Consider the following 20,402-nt stretch of genomic DNA (forward strand, 5'->3'; position numbering starts at 1 on the left):
CCAAACTTTCTTTTTTTTTTTGGGGGGGGGGGGGTCACACCTGGCAGTGCTCAAGGGTTACTCCTGGCTGTCTGCTCAGAAATAGCTCCTGGCAGGCACGGGGGACCATATGGGACACCGGGATTTGAACCAACTACCTTTGGTCCTGGATCGGCTGCTTGCAAGGCAATCGTCGCTGTGCTATCTCTCCGGGTCCCACCAAACTTCTTTTGACTGGTGGTTTTGACATACCAGTCCCATCCATATGATTCAGAAAACAATCAAAGTAGTTTTCACCAGAAAATGTTTCAGTATTACTAGCTCAAATAAGGTGAGGAAAAGAAGAAAAAAACAGATCACCACCAAGACTTGAATACCTTCTAATTTGTGACATCTTTATATTTTGTTTATTCAAATTCCCTTTAAGTATTCTCCAAAATGACTGATCTCAGGCTATATTATATTGATCATGTATAGCAGACTATGTTATATATAATCACAGCTGTTTTGAATGTCCAGTAGAAATTATGTATAAGACTATATTACATGTATTACCAAAATTTTTTTGAATGTCCAGTAGTAATGAGGGTTAATATACTTTGGATGTGGCCCAAAAACAAACCTTTGAGACCTGTATGTCACTGGATACCTATATGAATATATAGAAGTAAATTTTTCATGTTAGATTTTGAATTAAACAATGAAGTGAAAACTGATACATCCTTAAAGTCATCTTTTCTCTAACTCCTTGCTTAACGACCAAATTCCATTTGGTCATTATGTGAATTGGTCGTTAAATAAGGAACTGCATATACTGTATACAGTAGTACAGTATATGCATAGTACTTGACAATACAGTATTCTGAATAAGTAAGATAATGAGAAAGATCAAATTGAAAACTTCCACTTGTTTTAATTTGCACAGGTTGTGTAATTTACACATAGTACTGCAATGTATTTCAGAACATATAGTAAAGCAGGTACATTAAAGCACCAAAACCCACAGTACTGTACTGTAGAGTGTAGAAGATGGAAAAAGGATATTTAAAATAAAATAACGGTAAGTGTGAGTGGTCGCTATACAGGTAGGTCATTAAGCAACAAGTATCTGTACTGAATATTCGACAAGGCTTAGCTTCTACATTGATTATAGTATATTGGCTGCAATAAAGAAAACACACTGGGGCTGGAGAGATAGCACAGTGGTAGGGCGTTTGCTTTAGACGCAGGACGACAGTGGTTCAAATCCAGGCATCCCATATGGTCCCCCGAGTGAGCCTACAGGCCCTATAAAGCCTGATAAATCATGTAGTCAGGCCCTGTTACATAGCCTATATGACTACATACCGTATTTTCCAGCGTATAAGACGACTTTTTAACCCATGAAAAACTTCTTAAAAGTCGGGGGTCATCATCTTATATGCCAGTAAATGCTGAAACTTACTCCAGCTTCAGGGATGAGTGATCCACCCCCATCTTACCGCTGCATCCCATCCAGCTGCCAGGCGTCATCACTCAGTTCTCTGCTTGTCCTGATTCATCTTTCAGGGCACAGAGGAGCCGAGTTATCGAGCATTGCATCCCATCCAGCTGCCAGGTGTCATCGCTGGCATGCGGCTTTCAGATGCTCAGTCTTCTGCCTGTCCTGATTCATCTTTCAGGGCACACAAAGGAGCTGAGTTACCGAGCGCCATATCTCATCCAGCTGCTGGGTATGCGGCTTTCCGGTACTCAGTCCTGTTCAGCTTTTATGGGACACAGAGAAGGTGCTGTCTCCCTCTAGCTGTCCTATTAATCACTGCACCCCAGTCAGCTGCTCATGGAGGAGCCCCCTCTCCTTGATCTCAATGTAGATCACAATTTAAAAAATCAGTCACTACAAATGACAAATGTAAGATGATTGTTGGCACTCCAAAGTCTAGCTTTATTAAACATAAACTTTTTTTGTGTGTGTGGTTTTTGGGTCACACCCGGCGGTGCTCAGGGGTTACTCCTGGCTCCACGCTCCGAAATTGCTCCTGGCAGGCACGGGGGACCATATGGGATGCCAATGACTGTCTGCATGAAAGGCAAACGCCTTACCTCCATGCTATCTCTCCGGCCCCTAAACATATACTTTTAACCTTTGAGGGTTATATTCTTTTTTTCTCTTACTTTTTTTAATTTCCATTTGGTGTGCATTAAAAGAGAGGTAGTCTTATATAGCCAATATATCCCAAACCATATATTTTAACAGGAAAAGTAGGTTGTCTTACACGCCGGAAAAATATAGTACATATATATGTATGTGTACATATATACATATATATGTATATATGTGTATATACCTTCAGTGTTTGACTTATGAATGGTCTTATAAATATTCAAAAATTCAAATAAATACATTCAAAAGTTTCCCACAGCTGCAGGAGTTTGAGTTTGTCCTACTCCTCTTGTACATGTTCTTTATCTAGCTGTTGAAACTAATCCTGGTTCCCTTAAAAGTAAGACTCAGGACTCAGGAGACAGTACAGTGATTAGGTTTGATTTCTGAAACTACTTGGTCCCCCAAGCACTGCAGGCATAATTCTGTAGGCCACTGAGGTGATGTAGGTATCCACAGTATCTCATGGCTCCAGCAGTCATCTGGAGTCATCATCTCCTCAACTCTTGCATTGAACCACCAGCCCATTTGACTGGAATCATAGGTGAGAACCCCCACCAAATAAGTAAGACTCACTCACTATGCATAATTGTAATGCATTCTAATCAGCTTTTCTAATTGATAAAGATGCAAATACCAAGGAAGGATTTTCATTTTCTGTTACCACATTCAAATTTTTTCCTCTGCTAGTATATAAAGATTCAAAAACATACTTAAATTAATCCTCAAAGAACAAGAGAAATGCAACTTTATAGACATAGTTTTTATTTATGTGGTATCCCTGAGAAGCAGATTAAGATAAAAACATTAGTTATCTTTACAGAAAGGAATTAGATTCAGGAACAAGACATTCGGTTTGATATCAGAACCAATGCTTTTACCCAAAAAGTATACATAAAAACAGTAATTACTCATTTTTGAAAAATATAGCACACTTCCTAAACCATATCAGATCCTAAGGCATTGTTTTAGATTGGTGTTCCTTGTACTTCCTATCTGTTTAGGCAACGTGATTGAGATATCAACCCTCCCTAATTTTACAATTAGGAAATTGTACTAGGATTCCTTAACACCAGAACCCTAATTAATCTCTTACTTACCATCACAGAATATTCTGTCTTCCTACTCCTTTCCCAGGTTTCACTCTAGTCACAGGACTTTATAAATATCAAATAGCTACTTATCCTAACCTTGGCTGTTTTCTCATCTTTACCATTCCTCTAACCTACCCTTCAAATTATCTTCTTCACAAGATACTAGTTTCTGACTTTATGTCATATATGCTAGTCACCTAAAATTGCTCACTCTTCTCCAGTGCCAGTCAGCCTTTAGCGCTATCACTACGCACAGTAAAGAATCCAAGTTACTGTTGAAGCTGTGAATACAGCCTTCTGGTCTGCTTCTGGTACTCCATGTTTCAACTAAAACGATTCTCTTTGCTTTCCTCACAACCAAATTATACTAATTTTCAAATTTTATGCTGCTCTTAGCTTTTTTTTGGGGGGGGGTTGGGCCACACCCGTTTGACGCTCAGGGGTTACTCCTGGCTGTGCGCTCAGAAATCGTCCCTGGCTTGGGGGGACCATATGGGATGCCGGGGGATCGAACCGCGGTCCGTCCTACGCTAGCGCTTGCAAGGTAGACACCTTACCTCTAGCAGCACCTTCCCGGCCCCTGCTCTTAGCTTTAGTTAATCTTCATTACATAGTCAAGTTTTTTTTTTTACCGTTTCACTTCACAAAACACTTTGTTCCCTAATTTTTCTCATTACTTGTGCACTCGAGGGGGTATAAACTTTCTAAAACTGAATGTTAGTAGAAAATAATTTCTGGTTTCCTTTTAGCAAATCCCAATATACCTTAACTATTTATTTTTCATCTTACTACCCTGATTCCTAGATTTATCTAGAATTGTTGCAACTGTACATGTGCACTTCTGATTTGACTATATCAGTGTTATCTGTTTTGGATAATAAAGATAGTTAACTTGTGCTATATGGTTTAACTTGTGCTGATGCTACTAAGAACATGAAAGCAATTAGTTCAAAACTACTTGACTAAAAAGATCAGAATTGTATTTGAAGAGCTTTTAAAATAGATGTATACAAAGGCTGGAGAGATAGTACAGTAGGTAGGGTTCCTGCCTTGCTTGCAGCCCACCCTGGTTTGATCCTCACCATCCTCTATGATCTCCTGAGCACCAACAGGAGAAATTCCTGAGTACAAAGCCAGGAGTAACCTCTGAGCAACACTGGGTGTGGCCAAAGCAAAAATAGTAAAATAGGGCTAGAGAGATGGCACGGAGGTAAGGCGTTTGCCTTACATGCAGGTCGGTGGTTCGAATCCCAGCATCTCATATGGTCCCCTGAGCCTGCCAGGAGCAATTTCTGAGCATAGAACCAGGAGTAACCCCAGAGTGCTGCAGGGTGTGACCCAAAAACCAAATAAAAAAAAAGTAAAATAGATGTATATAGTTTGGCATGTGCATATGTCTGCATGGGTATTAACATCTCCATAGACAGGATATAATTTGTTCTCTTTGCCATTAGGGTAAAGAATTATTGGCACAATGTAATGTTTTACCAGTCAATTAGAATGTGGCAATAGTATTTATTCATTATAGGTAAATATTAAGTGCCTACTAAATGCATAGCAATATGAGGTGGATAATAATTTGACTTTAGAGGCTTTCCTATCACCTGACTTATTCAGCAGACTTATTTGGGCTTCTGGGTTATAAAGGACAGATAAAACTGAAATAAGGGGCCGGAGATAACATGGAGGTAAGGCGTTTGCCTTGTATGCAGAAGGTCGGTGGTTCAAATCCCAGCATCTCGTACGGTCCCCCGAGCCTGCCAGGAGCAATTTCTGAGCATAGAGCCAGGAGTAATCCCTGAGCGCTGCCAGGTGTGACCCAAAAAAAACAAAAAACAAAAAACAAACAAAAAAAAACTGAGATAAGATGGGACAGAAAAAAGAAAATCAAGGGGCTGGAAAGACAGTACAGGTTAATATATGCTTTGCATATATGGCCAACTCTGATTCAATTTCTGATACAGTATGTTTCCCCACGCACAGCGCCAGGAGTAGCCTGCAACGTCCACCAACCTCCTGCCCCTCAAAAGAATTAAGAAAATTAGAGACTATAAATGTAGTTGTATATTCACAATGTATGAAATCCAATCCATACCTCAAAACTATGTAAACATGGTTTTCCTATAAGATACACCTAGATTCTTGACAAGATGTCTATAGATTAGAAACAAGATAGACATTAAACTCTCCTTTAAAATAAAGGAAGAATTTGCAATGAGGCCAGATAGTCCAGCAGGTAAGGTGCTTGCTTTGCATGCAGGCAATCTAGGTTCGATCCCCAGAATCCCATATGGTACCCCCACGCCTGCCAGGAGTGATCCCTGAGAACAGAGCCAGGAATAAGCCCTGAGTACCCCCTGGTATGGGCTCACCCTACCAAAAAAAAAAAAAGAAAGCTTGCAATGACATGTGTCAATCTGAGCAAAGGCTATTGTGAACAGAATCACTTGTTTCCATTCAATAATGGAAATGCATAATACTGTACCCACTCAATTAGGAAAATCCCATTTCTCTAGACATGAAGATGTCTATGTCTTCTCTGTTAAGGGAAAAATATAGGCATTATCCATTCCAATGTAGAAAAGAAAAGAGACTAAAATCTTCCTTTCATTTTTTTTTTTTTTTGGTTTTTGGGCCACACCTCAGGTGACACTCAGGGGTTATTCCTGGCTATACATTCAGAAATCGCTCCTGGCTTGGGGGACTATACGGGATGCCAAGGAATTGAACCACAGTCCATCCTAGGTTAGCACATGCAAGGCAAACACTTTACCGCTTGTGCCACTGCTCCGGCCCCTGAAATCTTCCTTTCATTCTTAAGAAGACTGTCTTGTAAAACTAAGCCTAGATCAAAAAAAAGAAAAAAAAAAAGTAACAGTGGGATACATCCTAAAGATTTTAGTAATGCTAGTTGGGCATAGCATATGAGATGGATCTTACTATTAGAAGACTTCCAGACATACATTTATTGAAGCACTTTCTTTTAAAAGTTTCAGGGGCTTATTTAGGTGCTGATCGTGAAAGCAGTTTTTCTCGTGTATGAATTTCTCGGTGTTTATTCAGAACAGAGCTTTTACTGAAGCACTTGCCACAATCACGACACCCATAAGGTTTCTCTCCTGTGTGGGTTCTATGATGAGCACGCAAGTCAGAACTCTTACTGAAACTTTTTCCACAGTCAGGACACACATGGGGTCTCTCTCCAGTGTGGATCCTCCGATGTGCACTGAAATGAGAACTGTTATTGAAGCTTTTTCCACATTCTTTACATTGATAGGGCTTTTCTCCTGTGTGGGTTCTCTGGTGAATTATAAGACTGGAGCTTTGATTAAAACGTTTTCCACACTCACCACACTGATAAGGTTTCTCTCCTGTGTGGATTCTCCTGTGAGTGATGAAATTTGAGCTGTCACGGAAACTCTTCCCACAATCAAGACACTTATAAGGTTTCTCTCCCGTATGGATTCTCCGGTGTCTAATGAGGCGTGCACTTCGACTGAAGCTTTTCCCACAATCAGCACATTTATATGAATTTTCCATTTGATGAGATATCTGATTCATAAGGTGGGAGTTTGGAACAAAGTTTTTGCCATATCTCAGACATTTATAAGGTCTCTCTCCTGAGTAGGATCCCTGATGACTAAGAACTTTATCTACAGTCTTCTCTGGGAGTGTTAGTTTTCCTCTTCTTTCTCTTGAAGTTTTTTCCCACTGACTTCCTGATCTGCATTCAGTCTCTCTTCTTTTACCCTGGTTCAGATACCGGGGGATTTTCCTTTCTGACCTTGCAAGTAATGTTCTATGTAGTTGTACTTCTTCAGAAATATCTCTTTTTAGATTCTCTTCATTCTCAAATCCAGCCTCAAAACCTAATACAAGATTAATTTTTTTAAGTTATCCATTTCCAGGTTAGCGTGATAGTTCAATTAGCTAACTGCATACTTTGCACTCAGGGTGCAATTCCCAGCATTGCATCTGAGCAATGAAGTAGAATGAGCTGGAAGAAACTTCCAAGTACTACCAAGTACAGTTCTGAAACAAAACTCTCCATATCCACAATTATATGCTTTAGATTAAAACAAGAATCATATCAAATGCATAAAGCCCCTCCAAATGAATGAAAATAAAAGCTCTAGATCCCAAACTACAATCTATTAAAATTTCAAATACTTGTTTTCTTTTCAAGCCCATGTTCTCCTTTGAACATATATCTTGCTTGTTTGTCTCTTTATATCTCCGCCTAATTACTTTCATTCTGGAGAAGTCTGAGTTTTCTCTTGAACATGTACTTTCTAAAAAATTTTAAATAAAAACTACCTTGCTGGGGCTGGAACAATAGCACAGTGGTAAGGTGTTTGTTTGCCTTGCATGTGGCTGACTGAGACCAATCTAGGTTCAATCCCCAGCATCCCATATGGTCCCCTGAGCCTCCAGGAGATATTTCTGAACACTGAGCCAGGAGTAACTCCTGAGTGTCGCTGGGTGTGGCTCCAAAACAAACACCAACAAAAATGTTTAGTATAGTAGACAAAACTTACAGATTTTTTTTTTGTTTGTTTGTTTAGTTTTTTTGGCCACAAGTGGTGGCACTCGGGTTACTCCTGGCTCTGCACTCAGAAATTACTCTGGCAGGCTAGGGGACCTTATAGGATGCCAGGAATTGAACATGGGTCATCTGGTGTATGGCAAATGCCTTACCTGCTGTGCTATCACTCCAGCCTCAAACTTACCAATTTAAAGTGAGACTATTACTATATTTTGATAGTGATAAGACCTTTTTCTTTAGATTTTTAGTAATTGAATCACCGTGAATAGTTGTTCCTTATTAAATTTCAGTCATAAAGTTTCCAACACCCATTCCTTCACCAGTCTACATTTCCTGATACCAATGCCCCCAGTTCTTTTTTCTTTCTTTTTCTCTCTTTCTCACTTAGTCTCTCTCTCCCTCTATCTTTCCATTACTTTTTTTTACCTTTTAGGTACTGTGGTTTGCAATACTGTTACTTAAGGGGTATCATGCATATCACTTCATATTGTTTCAGAACCCAGTTTTTGTGCAAAGTGCTCATTTCTAACTATTATTGAAAAGACATACTTACTGCTGTATTTTTTTTTGCCTCATTTCAGGATTATCATAGCAGTCTAGTTTATGTTGTTTGCTAGTTATTAAAGAAGTTAGATAGGAATTTTTTTTTTTTTTTTTTGGTTTTTGGGCCACACCCATTTGACGCTCAGGGGTTACTCCTGGCTATGCGCTCAGAAATCGCCCCTGGCTTGGGGGGACCATATGGGACGCCGGGGGATTGAACCGCGGTCCTTCCTTGGCTAGCGCTTGCAAGGCAGACACCTTACCTCCAGCGCCACCTACCCGGCCCCTAGATAGGAATTCTTGAATAGAAATAATTTTATATCTAAAATACATACAGAGTTCCTTTTCTGCCCTAACTGCACTCTCCTGCTATTTGTGTCAAGCTTCCTACCAAATCATGGAACACTTGAAAAAGAGCTGATCTGTAGAACTTCTGGAAAGCAAACTAATATACTAACTACTTAATATGTGCTAAGTGCTTCATCACCATAATTCACTTACATCAAGCCTACCATGTAAGTAGGACTCACTATAAAAGTGAAGTTCAAAGATTGAGTGACTTACTCTAAAGTAATAAACTGGGTGACAGATTCACCTGCTTATATGTTTAACTCTAAAATGAGGATTCTTACCATGAGAAGGCGAGCCATAGTTAAGCTGTGTTTGTTTTTTAAATGTAACAGCTAAAATTCAAAGAGTCAATTCTCTAAAAATTTCAAAAAAGATAAAGATATACAGAAGAAAAAGATTGTTTATTTTCATATATGTGAATAACACAGACTATAACTAGTATCCAATGTGAAACTGGAAGGATAAATATAAATGAGTAAATCAACTTTTTAAATCAACTACATCCTATTATGGGTATATATAACTACAGCTTGAGAACTGTTAGCTTGAAGGCTTGTACCATGGGCAAGGCCATTGCGCATCCAGATTGCAAAATCCAAAATGCAAAATTCATTGCAAATCCAGATTCCATCTCTGGCTCCACATATACTTCCTCCAGCAGGGTTCCACCTGGAGGGTTCCCTAAGAGTAGAGCCAGGAAAGTAAGTCCTAAGCATTGCTAAGTGTGGCCCCAAAACAAAAACAATAACAACAAAAAATTAGCTTTCAGATTTCCTTCCCTTTTTTTCCAGATGCTGAAATGTTTTTAATGATTCATGGACTATGAACATATTACAAATTCACAATAGAAATCTTAGGGATAATGCATTCTGAATATCCTTTTAGTGAATATAAGACAGCAAAAGAGTAATCTGTAAATGAAAACACACATATATACTTGTATTTTAAAAAGTTGACTTCTAAACTATGTTTAGAAAAAAAAAATTTATTTTATTGAAACAAATGTGATCTACAGAGTCCTTCATAGTTGAATTTCAGATATACAATGAGTCAGGGTCCTTGCTTTCAGATTTCCTTCTAACTAAATTCCTGAGAACCCAAGCTTTCATATAATGATGTTAGCTGACTTACAACATTTGTAACCTTGAAGAAAGTCATATGAATACTTTATTTGCCCTAGGAGCCATTTTTGGTAGACAACTAATAGAGAAGAAATAAGGTAGTTACAATAATTTATCTTATTTTTATTTTATTGGGTCACACCTAGCGGCGCTTAGGGGTTACTCCTGGCTCTGGGATCAGAAATCGCTCATGGCAGACGTGGGGGACAATATGGGATGCAGGGAATCAAACTGGGATCCGTCCTGGGTTGGCCGTGTGCAAGGCAAATGCCCTACTGCTATGCTATCATTATGGCCCCACAAGAATTTATTAAAGATATAGAGGTTCTGGTTTTCAAACTTGTGATTTTCTCCTAAATTCCACTGCCTCTCCTTTGTGGGTTTTTTTTGTTTGTTTGTTTGTTTTGTTTTGTTTTTTTTTGGGTCACACCCAACAGCGCTCAGAGGATACTCCTGGCTCTATGCTCAAAAATCACTCCTGGCAGGCTTGGGGGACCAGATGGGATACCGGGATTCGAACCACAGTCCTTCTGCATGCAAGGCAAATGCTCTACCTCCATGCTATCTCTCTGGCCCCCTCTCCTTTGTATGTTTTAAGATGCAAAAAAATATCTTACCTCTGGGGCTCTGGAATAAGACTGGTGCACGGTTCCTAACAGCCTCTGGGGGTGGTAGCTCAGTATCCTCATCATCATCATCATCATCATCATCATCATCATCATCATCATCATCATCATCAGAATCTTCTGTGAACTCTTCTACATCCTCAGCTTGCTTCTCAGTATCTGTGTCACTAGTCTGGAGGAGGTAAGCTTTCTCCTCTTCCTGGCTATCAGGGACAGCAACTCGGGCACTTACCAAAGCATCCATTTCTTCATAGAAGGGACAGGTTTCTGGTGTTTGGCCATTCTTGACTTTCCTATAGTTAGTCTGTAAGCTTTTAAACTTGGTCCGACACTGCTCTGGTGTCCTAAGGAAACCATATTCCCATAACCGCTCAGCGACTGCTCCATACAATTGGCTGTTGCGATGACAATTCTGGAGGGCTTCATAAAACTGTGTCTCACTTAGAATTGCAAGGTAAGTCTTGGTCTCTTCATAGCCCCAGTGTACACCTGCCACCAGAAAAGAAATTTCAGCACCACTCAATAGACAGAACCCCTCAATCCTAACATCTACACTATGATAAATCACCTAAATTTGGGTTCTTAGATGAAAAAGTAAAAATACTTAATGTTTTCAAAATCTATACAAAGTTTAGGATATTTTGTTTAATTTAAATCTTGTACCAATTTCAGAGATGTTTATCATGTTTCATTTAACAATATTAAAGGATGAGAGATACCACAGTAAGTTATACAGCAGGTTACGCACTTACATGTAGCTGATCCAGGTTCTGGTCCCAACACCATTTATATGCCCCAAAAGGAGTGATTTCCCCCCAGGAAATCGAGGTGCGACCCAATATCCCACCCTCCAAATATGAGGATGTACTACCTGATCACTGAAACAAATATGTATATTGGAACAAATATAGAGTTCACTTTTCTATTTTTCTACCCGTTTATCTGGAATTCTGATTGTGGCATTTTAATTTAGTGTAATAAATTTTGTTTCATTGCATTTTAGGGGCCACACCTGGCTATGCTCTGTACTGGCTTTAAATTCAGGGACCACTCCTGTCATACTCCAGAGATCTTAGGTGGTGCCAGGAAATTCAATCATGGTCAGCTGCATTCAAGGCAAGAGCTTTGAAACACCTTGACAGCAGTGTTAATTAATAATAATAATAAGTAGTTATTAGTGGTATGTGCTAGTATCAATGTGTTACCTCTGTACTATCTCTCTGGCCAAGGTGTCTCCTCTTTATTTATTTATTTATTTATTCATTTTTTTGGTTTTTGAGTCACAGCTGGCAGCGCTCAGGGGTTACTCCTGGCTCTATGCTCAGAAATTGCTCCTGGCAGGCTCAGGGGACCATATGGGATGCCGGGATTTGAACCACAGTCCTGCGTGCAAGACAAACACCTTCCTTCCATACTACCTCTCTGGCCCCAAAGTATCTCCTCTTATATTAAAAAATGAAGTCTCGAACTCTCAACAGGAGACTTCAGAATATATCTGGACTGATGAACACATGCATTCTTGGGAGGGAATAATGTACCTGAAAAGAGTATATAGAAGCTTCCTGCCTTTTCCAATGACCTTGTCCTTTGCCTCTCTTCCATATCCTTCTAATTTCTTTGTAAAAAAAAATTATCTGTAATAATTTAGTGATCTAGTGCAGCATTCTTCATCCTTTTTACACCTATGGAATAGAACCTGTCTTGCATAATAGTCCATAGTCAGGTATTCAAGGTGACAGACCAGTGTTTTCCATTTTTCTTTTTGTTTTGTTTTTGGGTCACACCCGATGACACTCAAAGGTTACTCCTGTTTCTGCACTCAGAAGCACTCCAGGCAGGCTCAGGGCACTATATGGGATGCTGGGATTCGAACTACTGTCCGTCCTGGGTCTGCTGTGTGCAAGGCAAATGCCCTACCATGGTGTTATCTCTCCAGCTTCAGTGTTTTTCTTTTCTTTCTTGGGGGAGGGGGACTTGGGCCATACCTGGCAGTACTCAGGGGTTACTCCTGGCAAGTTCGGGGGACCATATGGGATGCCAGGATTCAGACCAGGATCCATCCTGTGTTGGCTGTATGAACAGCAAACGCCTTACTGCTGTGCTATCGTTCCAGCCCTCAGACCAGTGTTTTTCAACCTTTTCCACCTGCAGTCTCACACCAGTCTGTGTACCAGTAGTTCAAGACCACCAATCTAGTGACAATTAGGTTTCCTGAGTTCTGTGTGCAAAGTAAACTTAGGACTGTACTGGGGATTTTTAATATATAACCAGTCATCAGAAACACACAGAATATGGACTTGCAACTGACATCTGAAATTAGGAGGAGGTTTGTGAGTACCTCTGATCAGTCTGATCTGCCAACTAATCAAAAGCACAAAAAACTACTTGGAGCTTGTGACCATGTTTGAAGTGGAAGACAGTCTTGGAAGATTGAGCTCTGACACTGAAATCTGATGCTAGCTGATGAGTTGAATTCTTGGATACCCTGCTAAGGTCAAGAATTGCTTGTTGGGAGGAGTAATTGTACATAGTATAGGGTGCTTGCCTTGCATGTAGCGAACCCATGTTCAATCCCCAGCATCCCATATGATCCCTGAAGCTTCACCAGGAGTAATACCTGAGCACAGAGCCAGGAGTAACCCCTGACCATCATTGGGGTGGCCCAAAAACAAACAAAAAAAATTGCTTGCTGGTGGGGTGGGAGAGAAGGGACAGTAACTAAGGTGCTTGCTTTGCACATAGTCAACCCAGATTTGATCCCTAGCACTCCATATGGTCCCCTAAGCCCCTCTATGAGTGATCCCTAAGCTCAGCCAGGAGAAAGCCCTGACCACTGCCAGGTGTTGCCCCCCACAAATAAAAACCCTCAAAAAATAATTGCTTGTTAGTTTGGGGGGGGGGGGTCTCCACACACAGCCCTCACTGGAAATTGGGTCTGAGAATCCTCCAATACCGATCTTAAATAAAATATAACTGGTCAGAGGAAAAACCCAGTCATTATCAGCCATGAGTCACCCCTAACGTCTTTAAAAATTCTTTCCCATCAGCTCTGCTTCCTTATGAATTATGTTCCTTTAGAATGGGAAAATCTCAAGAACAGGCTCTTTCAGAATTTCATCGCTTCTTCATAGCCCAATTAATAGCAGATACCTAAAAGGTACAAAATAAGGACTTGGTAGTCATGCACCTCATAAGTGAGAAGGACTAGCGGAAGTCAAAAAGGAGGTAAGGCAGCAAACAGCATCTCCATGCCTGAATCGGTGCTAGTGCTGCATGGTTCCCTCATCCTTGGCTTGGACAGTACTTTGCCAAGATGATTACAGTCTCCTGAAAGTACCCAAGGAAGAGGGAAAGGAGAGTTAGTTTCCTCCCACTGAAGAGTCAGGTGAAGATTATAATCCTTCCATTATTCTCACTGCAAATAAAAGAGAAGAGGAAAAAAATGTAAGAAAAAGATAAAAAAAAAAAAAAAAAAAACTCAGCCACTAACATGAACCACATTTTTGATTGTTTTCTTTTGGGGGGGTGGAGGGTGGCTTTTTGGGTCACACCCGGCAGTACTCAAAGGTTTCTCCTGGCTCTGCACTCAGAAATTGTTCCTGGCAAGCTCAGGGGACCATATGGGACGCTGGGAATCTAACAGGTCCAGGTCGGCTGTGTGCAAGGTAAACACTCTATCTGCTGTGCTATCACTCTGGTCCCAGTGATTGTTTTCTTTTTTCTTTTTTTTTTTTTGGTTTTTGGGCCACACCCGGCGGTGCTCAGGGGTTACTCCTGGCTGTCTGCTCAGAAATAGCTCCTGGCAGGCACGGGGGACCATATGGGACACCGGGATTCGAACCAACCACCTTTGGTCCTGGATCGGCTGCTTGCAAGGCAAATGCCGCTGTGCTATCTCTCCGGGCCCAACAGTGATTGTTTTCTTATGACTTATTTACCTACATTTAGTCCAGTAGGAATAAAAGGTAAAGGGGCAAGGGCGCTAGTATAGTGTGTAGGATGTTTGCCTTGCACATGGCCCACCCAGGTTTTGATCTCCAGCTTCCCATGTGGTTTCTTTCTTTCTTTTTTTGGTTTTCGGTTTGGGGCCATAACCAGCGGTGCTCAGGGGTTCTTAGCTCAATAATCACTCTTAGCAGGGCACAGGGAACCATATGGGATGCCAGGGATAGAACTCAGGTTGACTGTGTGCAAGGCAAGTGTCCTACTCACTATATATTGCTCCAGCCCTCCCCCTCATATAGTTTCTGAGTCTGCCAGGAGCACCACCTGGTGTACCACCCCACCAAAGGTGGAGAATACTGAATGAGAAAAAGAAGATTAAAAGGTCAGAATAAAACCAAAGTAACCTAACACAGGTAATTCTTTTTTTTTTTTTTTTTTTTTTGGGGCCACACCCATTTGACGCTCAGGGGTTACTCCTGGCTAAGCGCTCAGAAATCGCCCCTGGCTTGGGGGGACCATATGGGACGCCAGGGGATCGAACCGCAGTCCTTCCTTGGCTAGCGCTTGCAAGGCAGACACCTTACCTCCAGCGCCACCTACCCGGCCCCACACAGGTAATTCTTAAAGGAAGGAAATGATCACTGTTAGCAGAGGAAATGCAGTGGATTTCTTTGTTTTGGGGGCCACACACCAGATGGCGCTCAGGGGTTTCTCTTGACTGTGCTCAGAAATTGCTCAGCAGACCATATGGGATGCAGGGGATCAAACCCGGGTCCATTTCAGGTCATCCTCCTACAAGGCGAATGCCGTAACTCTGTGCTATCACTCTAGACCCGGAAATGTGGTGTTATAATGATGTAGTCCTGATACCAAGCCCTATTTTATAGTTAATGGAAAAAAATCTCTGCCATGGTTAGAGAATTCTCCAAGGTCATTCAGTGATAGTCTTCTGACTCACGCTATGAGTTCATTTTGCTTTGGTGCTCCTTTCATAACATAGTTGTATAAATTCTTTTTTGTTTTGTTTTTATTTTTTTGGTTTTTGGGCCACACCAGGTGATGCTCCTGGCTATGCGCTCAGAAATTGCTCCTGGCTTGGGGGACCATATGGGAAGCCTGGGGATCGGGGATCCAACTGCGGTCCATCCTAGGCTAGTGCGTGCAAGGCAGATGCCCTAACAATTGCGGCACTACTCCACCCCCATAGTTATATAAATTCTATCAACAGTAATAAAAGGATTTTTGGGGGGGTCACACCAGTGCTCAGGAGTTACTCTTGGCTATGGGCTCAGAAGTTGCTCCTGGCGGCTCAGGAAACCATATGGGATGCTGGGATTCGAACCAGGGTCTATCCTGTGTTTGCTGTGTGCAAGGCAAACACCTTACCACTGTGCTATCTATCACTCTGGCCCAAAAAGACTTTTTTTTTAAGTTTCTATAAGCAAACTATTTCAGCATAGAAGTTCAACAAACTTTCTTGCTGCAGAAAGTCCTGTTAAAAATGTTAAAAGTCCATGGGCCCGGAGAGATAGCACAGCAGTGTTTGCCTTGCAAGCAGCCGATCCAGGACCAAAGGTGGTTGGTTCGAATCCCAGTGTCCCATATGGTCCCCCGTGCCTGCCAGGAGCTATTTCTGAGCAGACAGCCAGGAGTAACCCCTGAGCACCGCCGGGTGTGGCCCAAAAACCAAAAAAAAAAAAAAATGTTAAAAGTCCTGTTAAAAATGCTAATTTGTGTTGCTAATTTCAAAGAGGAGATAGAAAATGTTTTCCCAACTTCACAGTCTTTCCCTATGTACTCTAAGTGAAAAGAAATACAGGGCCAGAGCGATAGCACAGTGAGTAAGGTGTTTGCCTTGCACACAGCTGACCCAAGTTCGATCCACAGTATCCTACATGGTATACTGCCTGGAGTAATTTCTCGAGTGCAGAGCCAGGCGTAATACCTAAACAGCACTCGGTGTGACCCAAAAGCCAAAAAAGTAAAATAAAATAAAATAAAAAGGAATGCATATGACTTTGAAACTAGGGTTAGTAAAAGAAAATAAAGAACAGTGACCATCTAAGTTGCTCAATAAATACTTGTGTTTTCTCAATTCATGGTTTTTTAAGGAAGTCAGGGGGAAATTATATTATTAAAGATATGGGAGGCATGAAAATCCTTAATAGGACTTTCAGATGAGCTGGTATATTATAAATACCTAAAATTATTCCTTTACTTATTTTCAAAAATAGGATAAAATATACATAACTAATATATATAATAGAAAGGTATCTCTATGTCTAAGTTATCTGTTATCAGAGGTGACAGTAAGCTTCCTGACTCCCAGGTCCAATCCAATTCTGCCTCAAGTATAATACCAACACCCCAAGAAGAAAAGCGTCTTACCACTTGGGCTTCGGAAAAGGACAGGAGCAGTCAAGTTGTTGGGGTCTTGAGGTGTAGCCTCCTGGTCCATTTCATCACTGTCAGATTCCTCAGCAATCTTTTCTTCTGCTCTCTCATTGTGCTGCCAGTCTCCTTGCCTTGGCTTTCCAATTTCAGTATTGCTGTCCACCAGGCCAGAGTGGTGAGACGCTGCCTCCTGAAGGCCATTGGTAGGCAAGGCAATGACCTGAGCATTCATCAGGGCTTCCATATCTTCAAAAAATGGGCAAGCCACAGGTGGATGTCCACTCTTAACTTTTCGATAGCTTTTCTGGAGACCTTTGAACTTGGTCCGACACTGTTCCAGGGTCCGGAGAAAGCCATATTTCTGCAGCTGCTCAGCCACAGCTCCATACACTTGGCTGTTTCGATGACAGTTTTGGAGAGCCTCATAAAACTCAGTCTGACTGAGAATTGCAATTAAAGTTCTGGTCTCCTCATAGCCCCAGTGTACACCTACCACCTTTTCATCCTCAGTAGCCCGGTGATCTTGCTCCACCCAGTTTCTTTTCTCCTTCCGGGATGAGAGCAGATCAGCATGCTTTCCTGTATCTCCTGTCCTTGACAGTTCCTTATCCTTATCTGGGATCTGTGGCTGTCTTTGTTCCAGGGAGGCCACGCTGGATTTAGGAAATGGAAATCCTGCTTATATAAAAGTAAACAAAACATATTATAGTTTGGACTGGTCATTAAAACCATCTCTGAATTGAAACCTGCCTTTTTATCCCTGAGGTTTATGAAATATCTAAGAAAATGTTTTCAGAAATTTCAATGGGTTGAAGGCAGTGGGGATAATAGTAATAAAAACCTAATATTCTTATTGTCTCAACCTATCAAGACTCTGACTGGGGGGCCAGAGAGATAGCACAGCAGTAGGGCATTTGCCTTGCATGCAGCTGACCCCGAAGGGACCTGATTCGGTTCCCACCATCCCATATGGTCCCTCAGTCTACCATGGACGATTTCTGAGTGCAGAGCCAGGAGTGGCCTTCAAGTGCCGCTGGGTGTGGCCCAGAAACCAATCATTCAATCAATAATAAATAAAGTTAAAAAAAAAGACTCTCACTAGAAGAATATATATAATTAGTTTTCCATACTATTTGGAGAATTTAAAGCTTCTGCAGGAGACTTGGAAAATAAGAAGATCTGAAGAAATCAGCTTTTAGGGATCAATTTAAAGAATTAAAGTTTAGGGCCAGGGAGATTGCTCAAAGGGTTACAAGCCTGTGCTCTGCTTGCTGTAGCCCTAGTTTCAATTCCTAGAGCAGCAACAGTACTTCCTGAATACTACTGGGTTTAACCCAGTGTAAAAGGAAAAAAAATGAAACAAAGTTTAATCTGGAGAAAGAAAATAACTAAAAGGAAGATATGCATTCAAGAAAAAAGAAGCTATTGTTTGCCTTGCACGCTGCTGACCCGGGACTGACTGAGGTTCAATCCTCCACATCCCATATGGTCCCCCAAGCCTGCCAGGAGTGATTTCTGAGCACAGAGCCAAGAGTAACCCCTGAGTGCTGCTGGGTGTGCCCCACCCCCCAAAAAAAGAGAAGAAAAGAGGAGCTGTAGAGATCACAGCAGGTAAGGTGCTTGACCCAAGTTCTATCCCCAATATCCACATGATTCCTTGAGTCTGCCAGGAGAAAGCCTGTAGTAAGCCCTAAACACTACTAGGTATTGCCCCCAAAACAAACAGAAAAAAATCTGCATCTAGAAAATAATAACTTTCTATTGTCATTACAAAGAGAAAATAAAATCAATCTAAATTCTGAAAAATGGCAAGGAAACCTTTGGCAAATGGATTAAGAGATAGGGGCTTAAAAAAAAAAAAAAAAGAGAGATAGGGGCTAGAGCAACAGCACAGCACGTAGGATGTTTGCACGTGGTCGACTTGGATTCTATCCCTGGCATCCCATATGATCCCCTGAGCCTGCCAGGAGTAGCCCCTGAGCTCTGCTGGGTGTGGCCCAAAAACCAATAATAATAATTATAATAAAAGAGCTAAAGCAGTGTAATAATGGATTTAACTAAATACCCTAAAGAGGTACCCCTCCAAAAATGCCCAATTTTATAAGTTCTACTCACTCCTGATAACCCTTGCCCACTCACTATTCCCAACCCTATTCCCCAATTTTGAATGTCAACTTGTCTTCACATATAAATCTACTCACTGCTCCTTTGAATAGGTCTGAGCTTCTCCTTTGGATTCATCTCCTGTGATCCCAGGTCTGGGCTTCTTGCCCTCTCTTTCTTGTGTACTACGATGGGCTGGGTCTCCACTGAATCCTGCTGAATATTTAATAACTCTTGTGATGATTTCAGGGGAGTCATCTCCAAGCGCATTTCCTGCCCCTTCACAGAGACTTTGACTTAAAAATAACCCCCATTAATTGTCACTGCAAAGCCTTAAACCCCCCTTCCCCCAATCAATCCCTTTTGGGTCATGGCTAGAGTGGGGTGAGGAAGTGTGATAACACTCAGGGGCAGCTGGAACTCCAGAGGAAAATATCAAAATAGTAAATGCAGCTAAAGGCTAAGAAGTAATTCCATCTTCCCTACTTTAAAAGTTAAAACTCTAAAAACTCTTGATTGGGTAGCAAAGGTGATCAGGTAGTATCTCCAGATAAGCTTATCCCCAGGACCAGAACTACAAGCATCACCAAAGGTGACTGTGTCCCTCTTTAAACCTCCACCTCAATTTAGTTTTTACCCCTTCACCAACAAATACTTCTGAAGTCCCCTTCCCACGCCCCATCTTTCTCACCGAATGTCTGGGTCTTCCAGGCTCTCTCTCTAAATCTTCCACCAGAGCCACTGCCTCCTCTCCATTTTCTGGACACTGCTTCTGCACCAAACTCTGGATCTCGCCAGGTAAGACGGCCAGGAACTGTTCTAGCACCAGCAATTCTACAATCTGCTCCTTGGTGCGCGTCTCAGGCCTCAGCCAGCGACAGCAAAGTTCCCAGAGATGGCTGAAAGCTTCTCGGGGTCCAGTCACCTCTTGGTAATGAAATCTCCTGAAGCGCTGCCTCAAAGTCTCAGAGTCTGTGCCATTCCCTTTTCGTGTGGGTTTGGCCATCATTCATGGAAGAAGGAACCTTCCTTGCACGGAAAGTCTCCACTTGAGGTCTACCCCTCCTTCCGGTGTCCTTGAGAAATCTGCAGCTGAGTTTCCTCCTAGGTAGAGGGAGAGGGCATCACCATCACAAACAGTCTCCTAAGTCTAAAGACTGCCATGGTCTGAAGACCGGCCTGACTTCCCAAGTGTTCGGAGTGGCCGTCCGCGCTGGCACCCGAGTCGCGACAGCTGGCAAGATGTCTTTTCCAAAGCGTGCATAGGGCAACTGGCAGGGCACTGGGAAAGCAGCAGAGACTGTCAAGTCGTCTGTTCCTCTTCCTTCTTCCCTGATGCCCGCTTTGGTCCCCTTTTTTAGCACACCTGACCGACGTTCCATAGTGGGGTTCCAACGAAGAGACTATGGGAAAGAGCAGGTCCCCATGTGGTGGGTGGAAGGCAACCCAAAGCTGCCCAAGCTGGGAACCACCAATGCCCAGTCTCGGTAGGCAAGAGAGAGCACTGAACACTGAGTCTCGGCTTTCTCACACAGCAGGAGGCACCACAGACTTTGG

The 20,402-nt window shown here is 41.9% G+C and overlaps 1 protein-coding gene across 1 annotated transcript; it reads right to left on the reverse strand.

Annotated features, from left to right (window-relative positions):
- Nucleotides 1-6,039: 6,039 nt before the first annotated feature.
- ZSCAN29 (zinc finger and SCAN domain containing 29) lies at nucleotides 6,040-20,198 on the reverse strand. The gene is made up of 5 exons (XM_049782474.1): nucleotides 19,537-20,198; nucleotides 18,944-19,058; nucleotides 16,737-17,420; nucleotides 10,395-10,892; nucleotides 6,040-7,085 (listed from the first exon to the last, which is right to left on the reverse strand). Exons 1-5 carry the CDS (start codon nucleotides 19,852-19,854, stop codon nucleotides 6,217-6,219), a joined length of 2,484 nt encoding a protein of 827 aa, XP_049638431.1. The 5' UTR covers nucleotides 19,855-20,198; the 3' UTR covers nucleotides 6,040-6,216.
- Between the last annotated feature and the right edge of the window lie 204 nt (nucleotides 20,199-20,402).

The sequence above is a fragment of the Suncus etruscus genome, chromosome 10 (genome assembly GCF_024139225.1).
Source record: "Suncus etruscus isolate mSunEtr1 chromosome 10, mSunEtr1.pri.cur, whole genome shotgun sequence".
In the NCBI taxonomy this organism is placed as follows: Eukaryota; Metazoa; Chordata; class Mammalia; order Eulipotyphla; family Soricidae; genus Suncus; species Suncus etruscus.

What these genes read in the sequence shown, in the direction of transcription:
- ZSCAN29 (XM_049782474.1), bottom strand. Translation starts at nt 19,854, where the DNA reads ATGATGGCCAAACCCACACGAAAAGGGAATGGCACAGACTCTGAGACT. An exon ending in CTGGAAGACCCAGACATTCG is followed by an intron (nt 19,059 to 19,536) that starts GTGAGAAAGATG and finishes AATATTCAGCAG; the next exon opens with GATTCAGTGGAGACCCAGCC. An exon ending in CTTATTCCAGAGCCCCAGAG is followed by an intron (nt 7,086 to 10,394) that starts GTAAGATATTTT and finishes ATCTTGTATTAG; the next exon opens with GTTTTGAGGCTGGATTTGAG.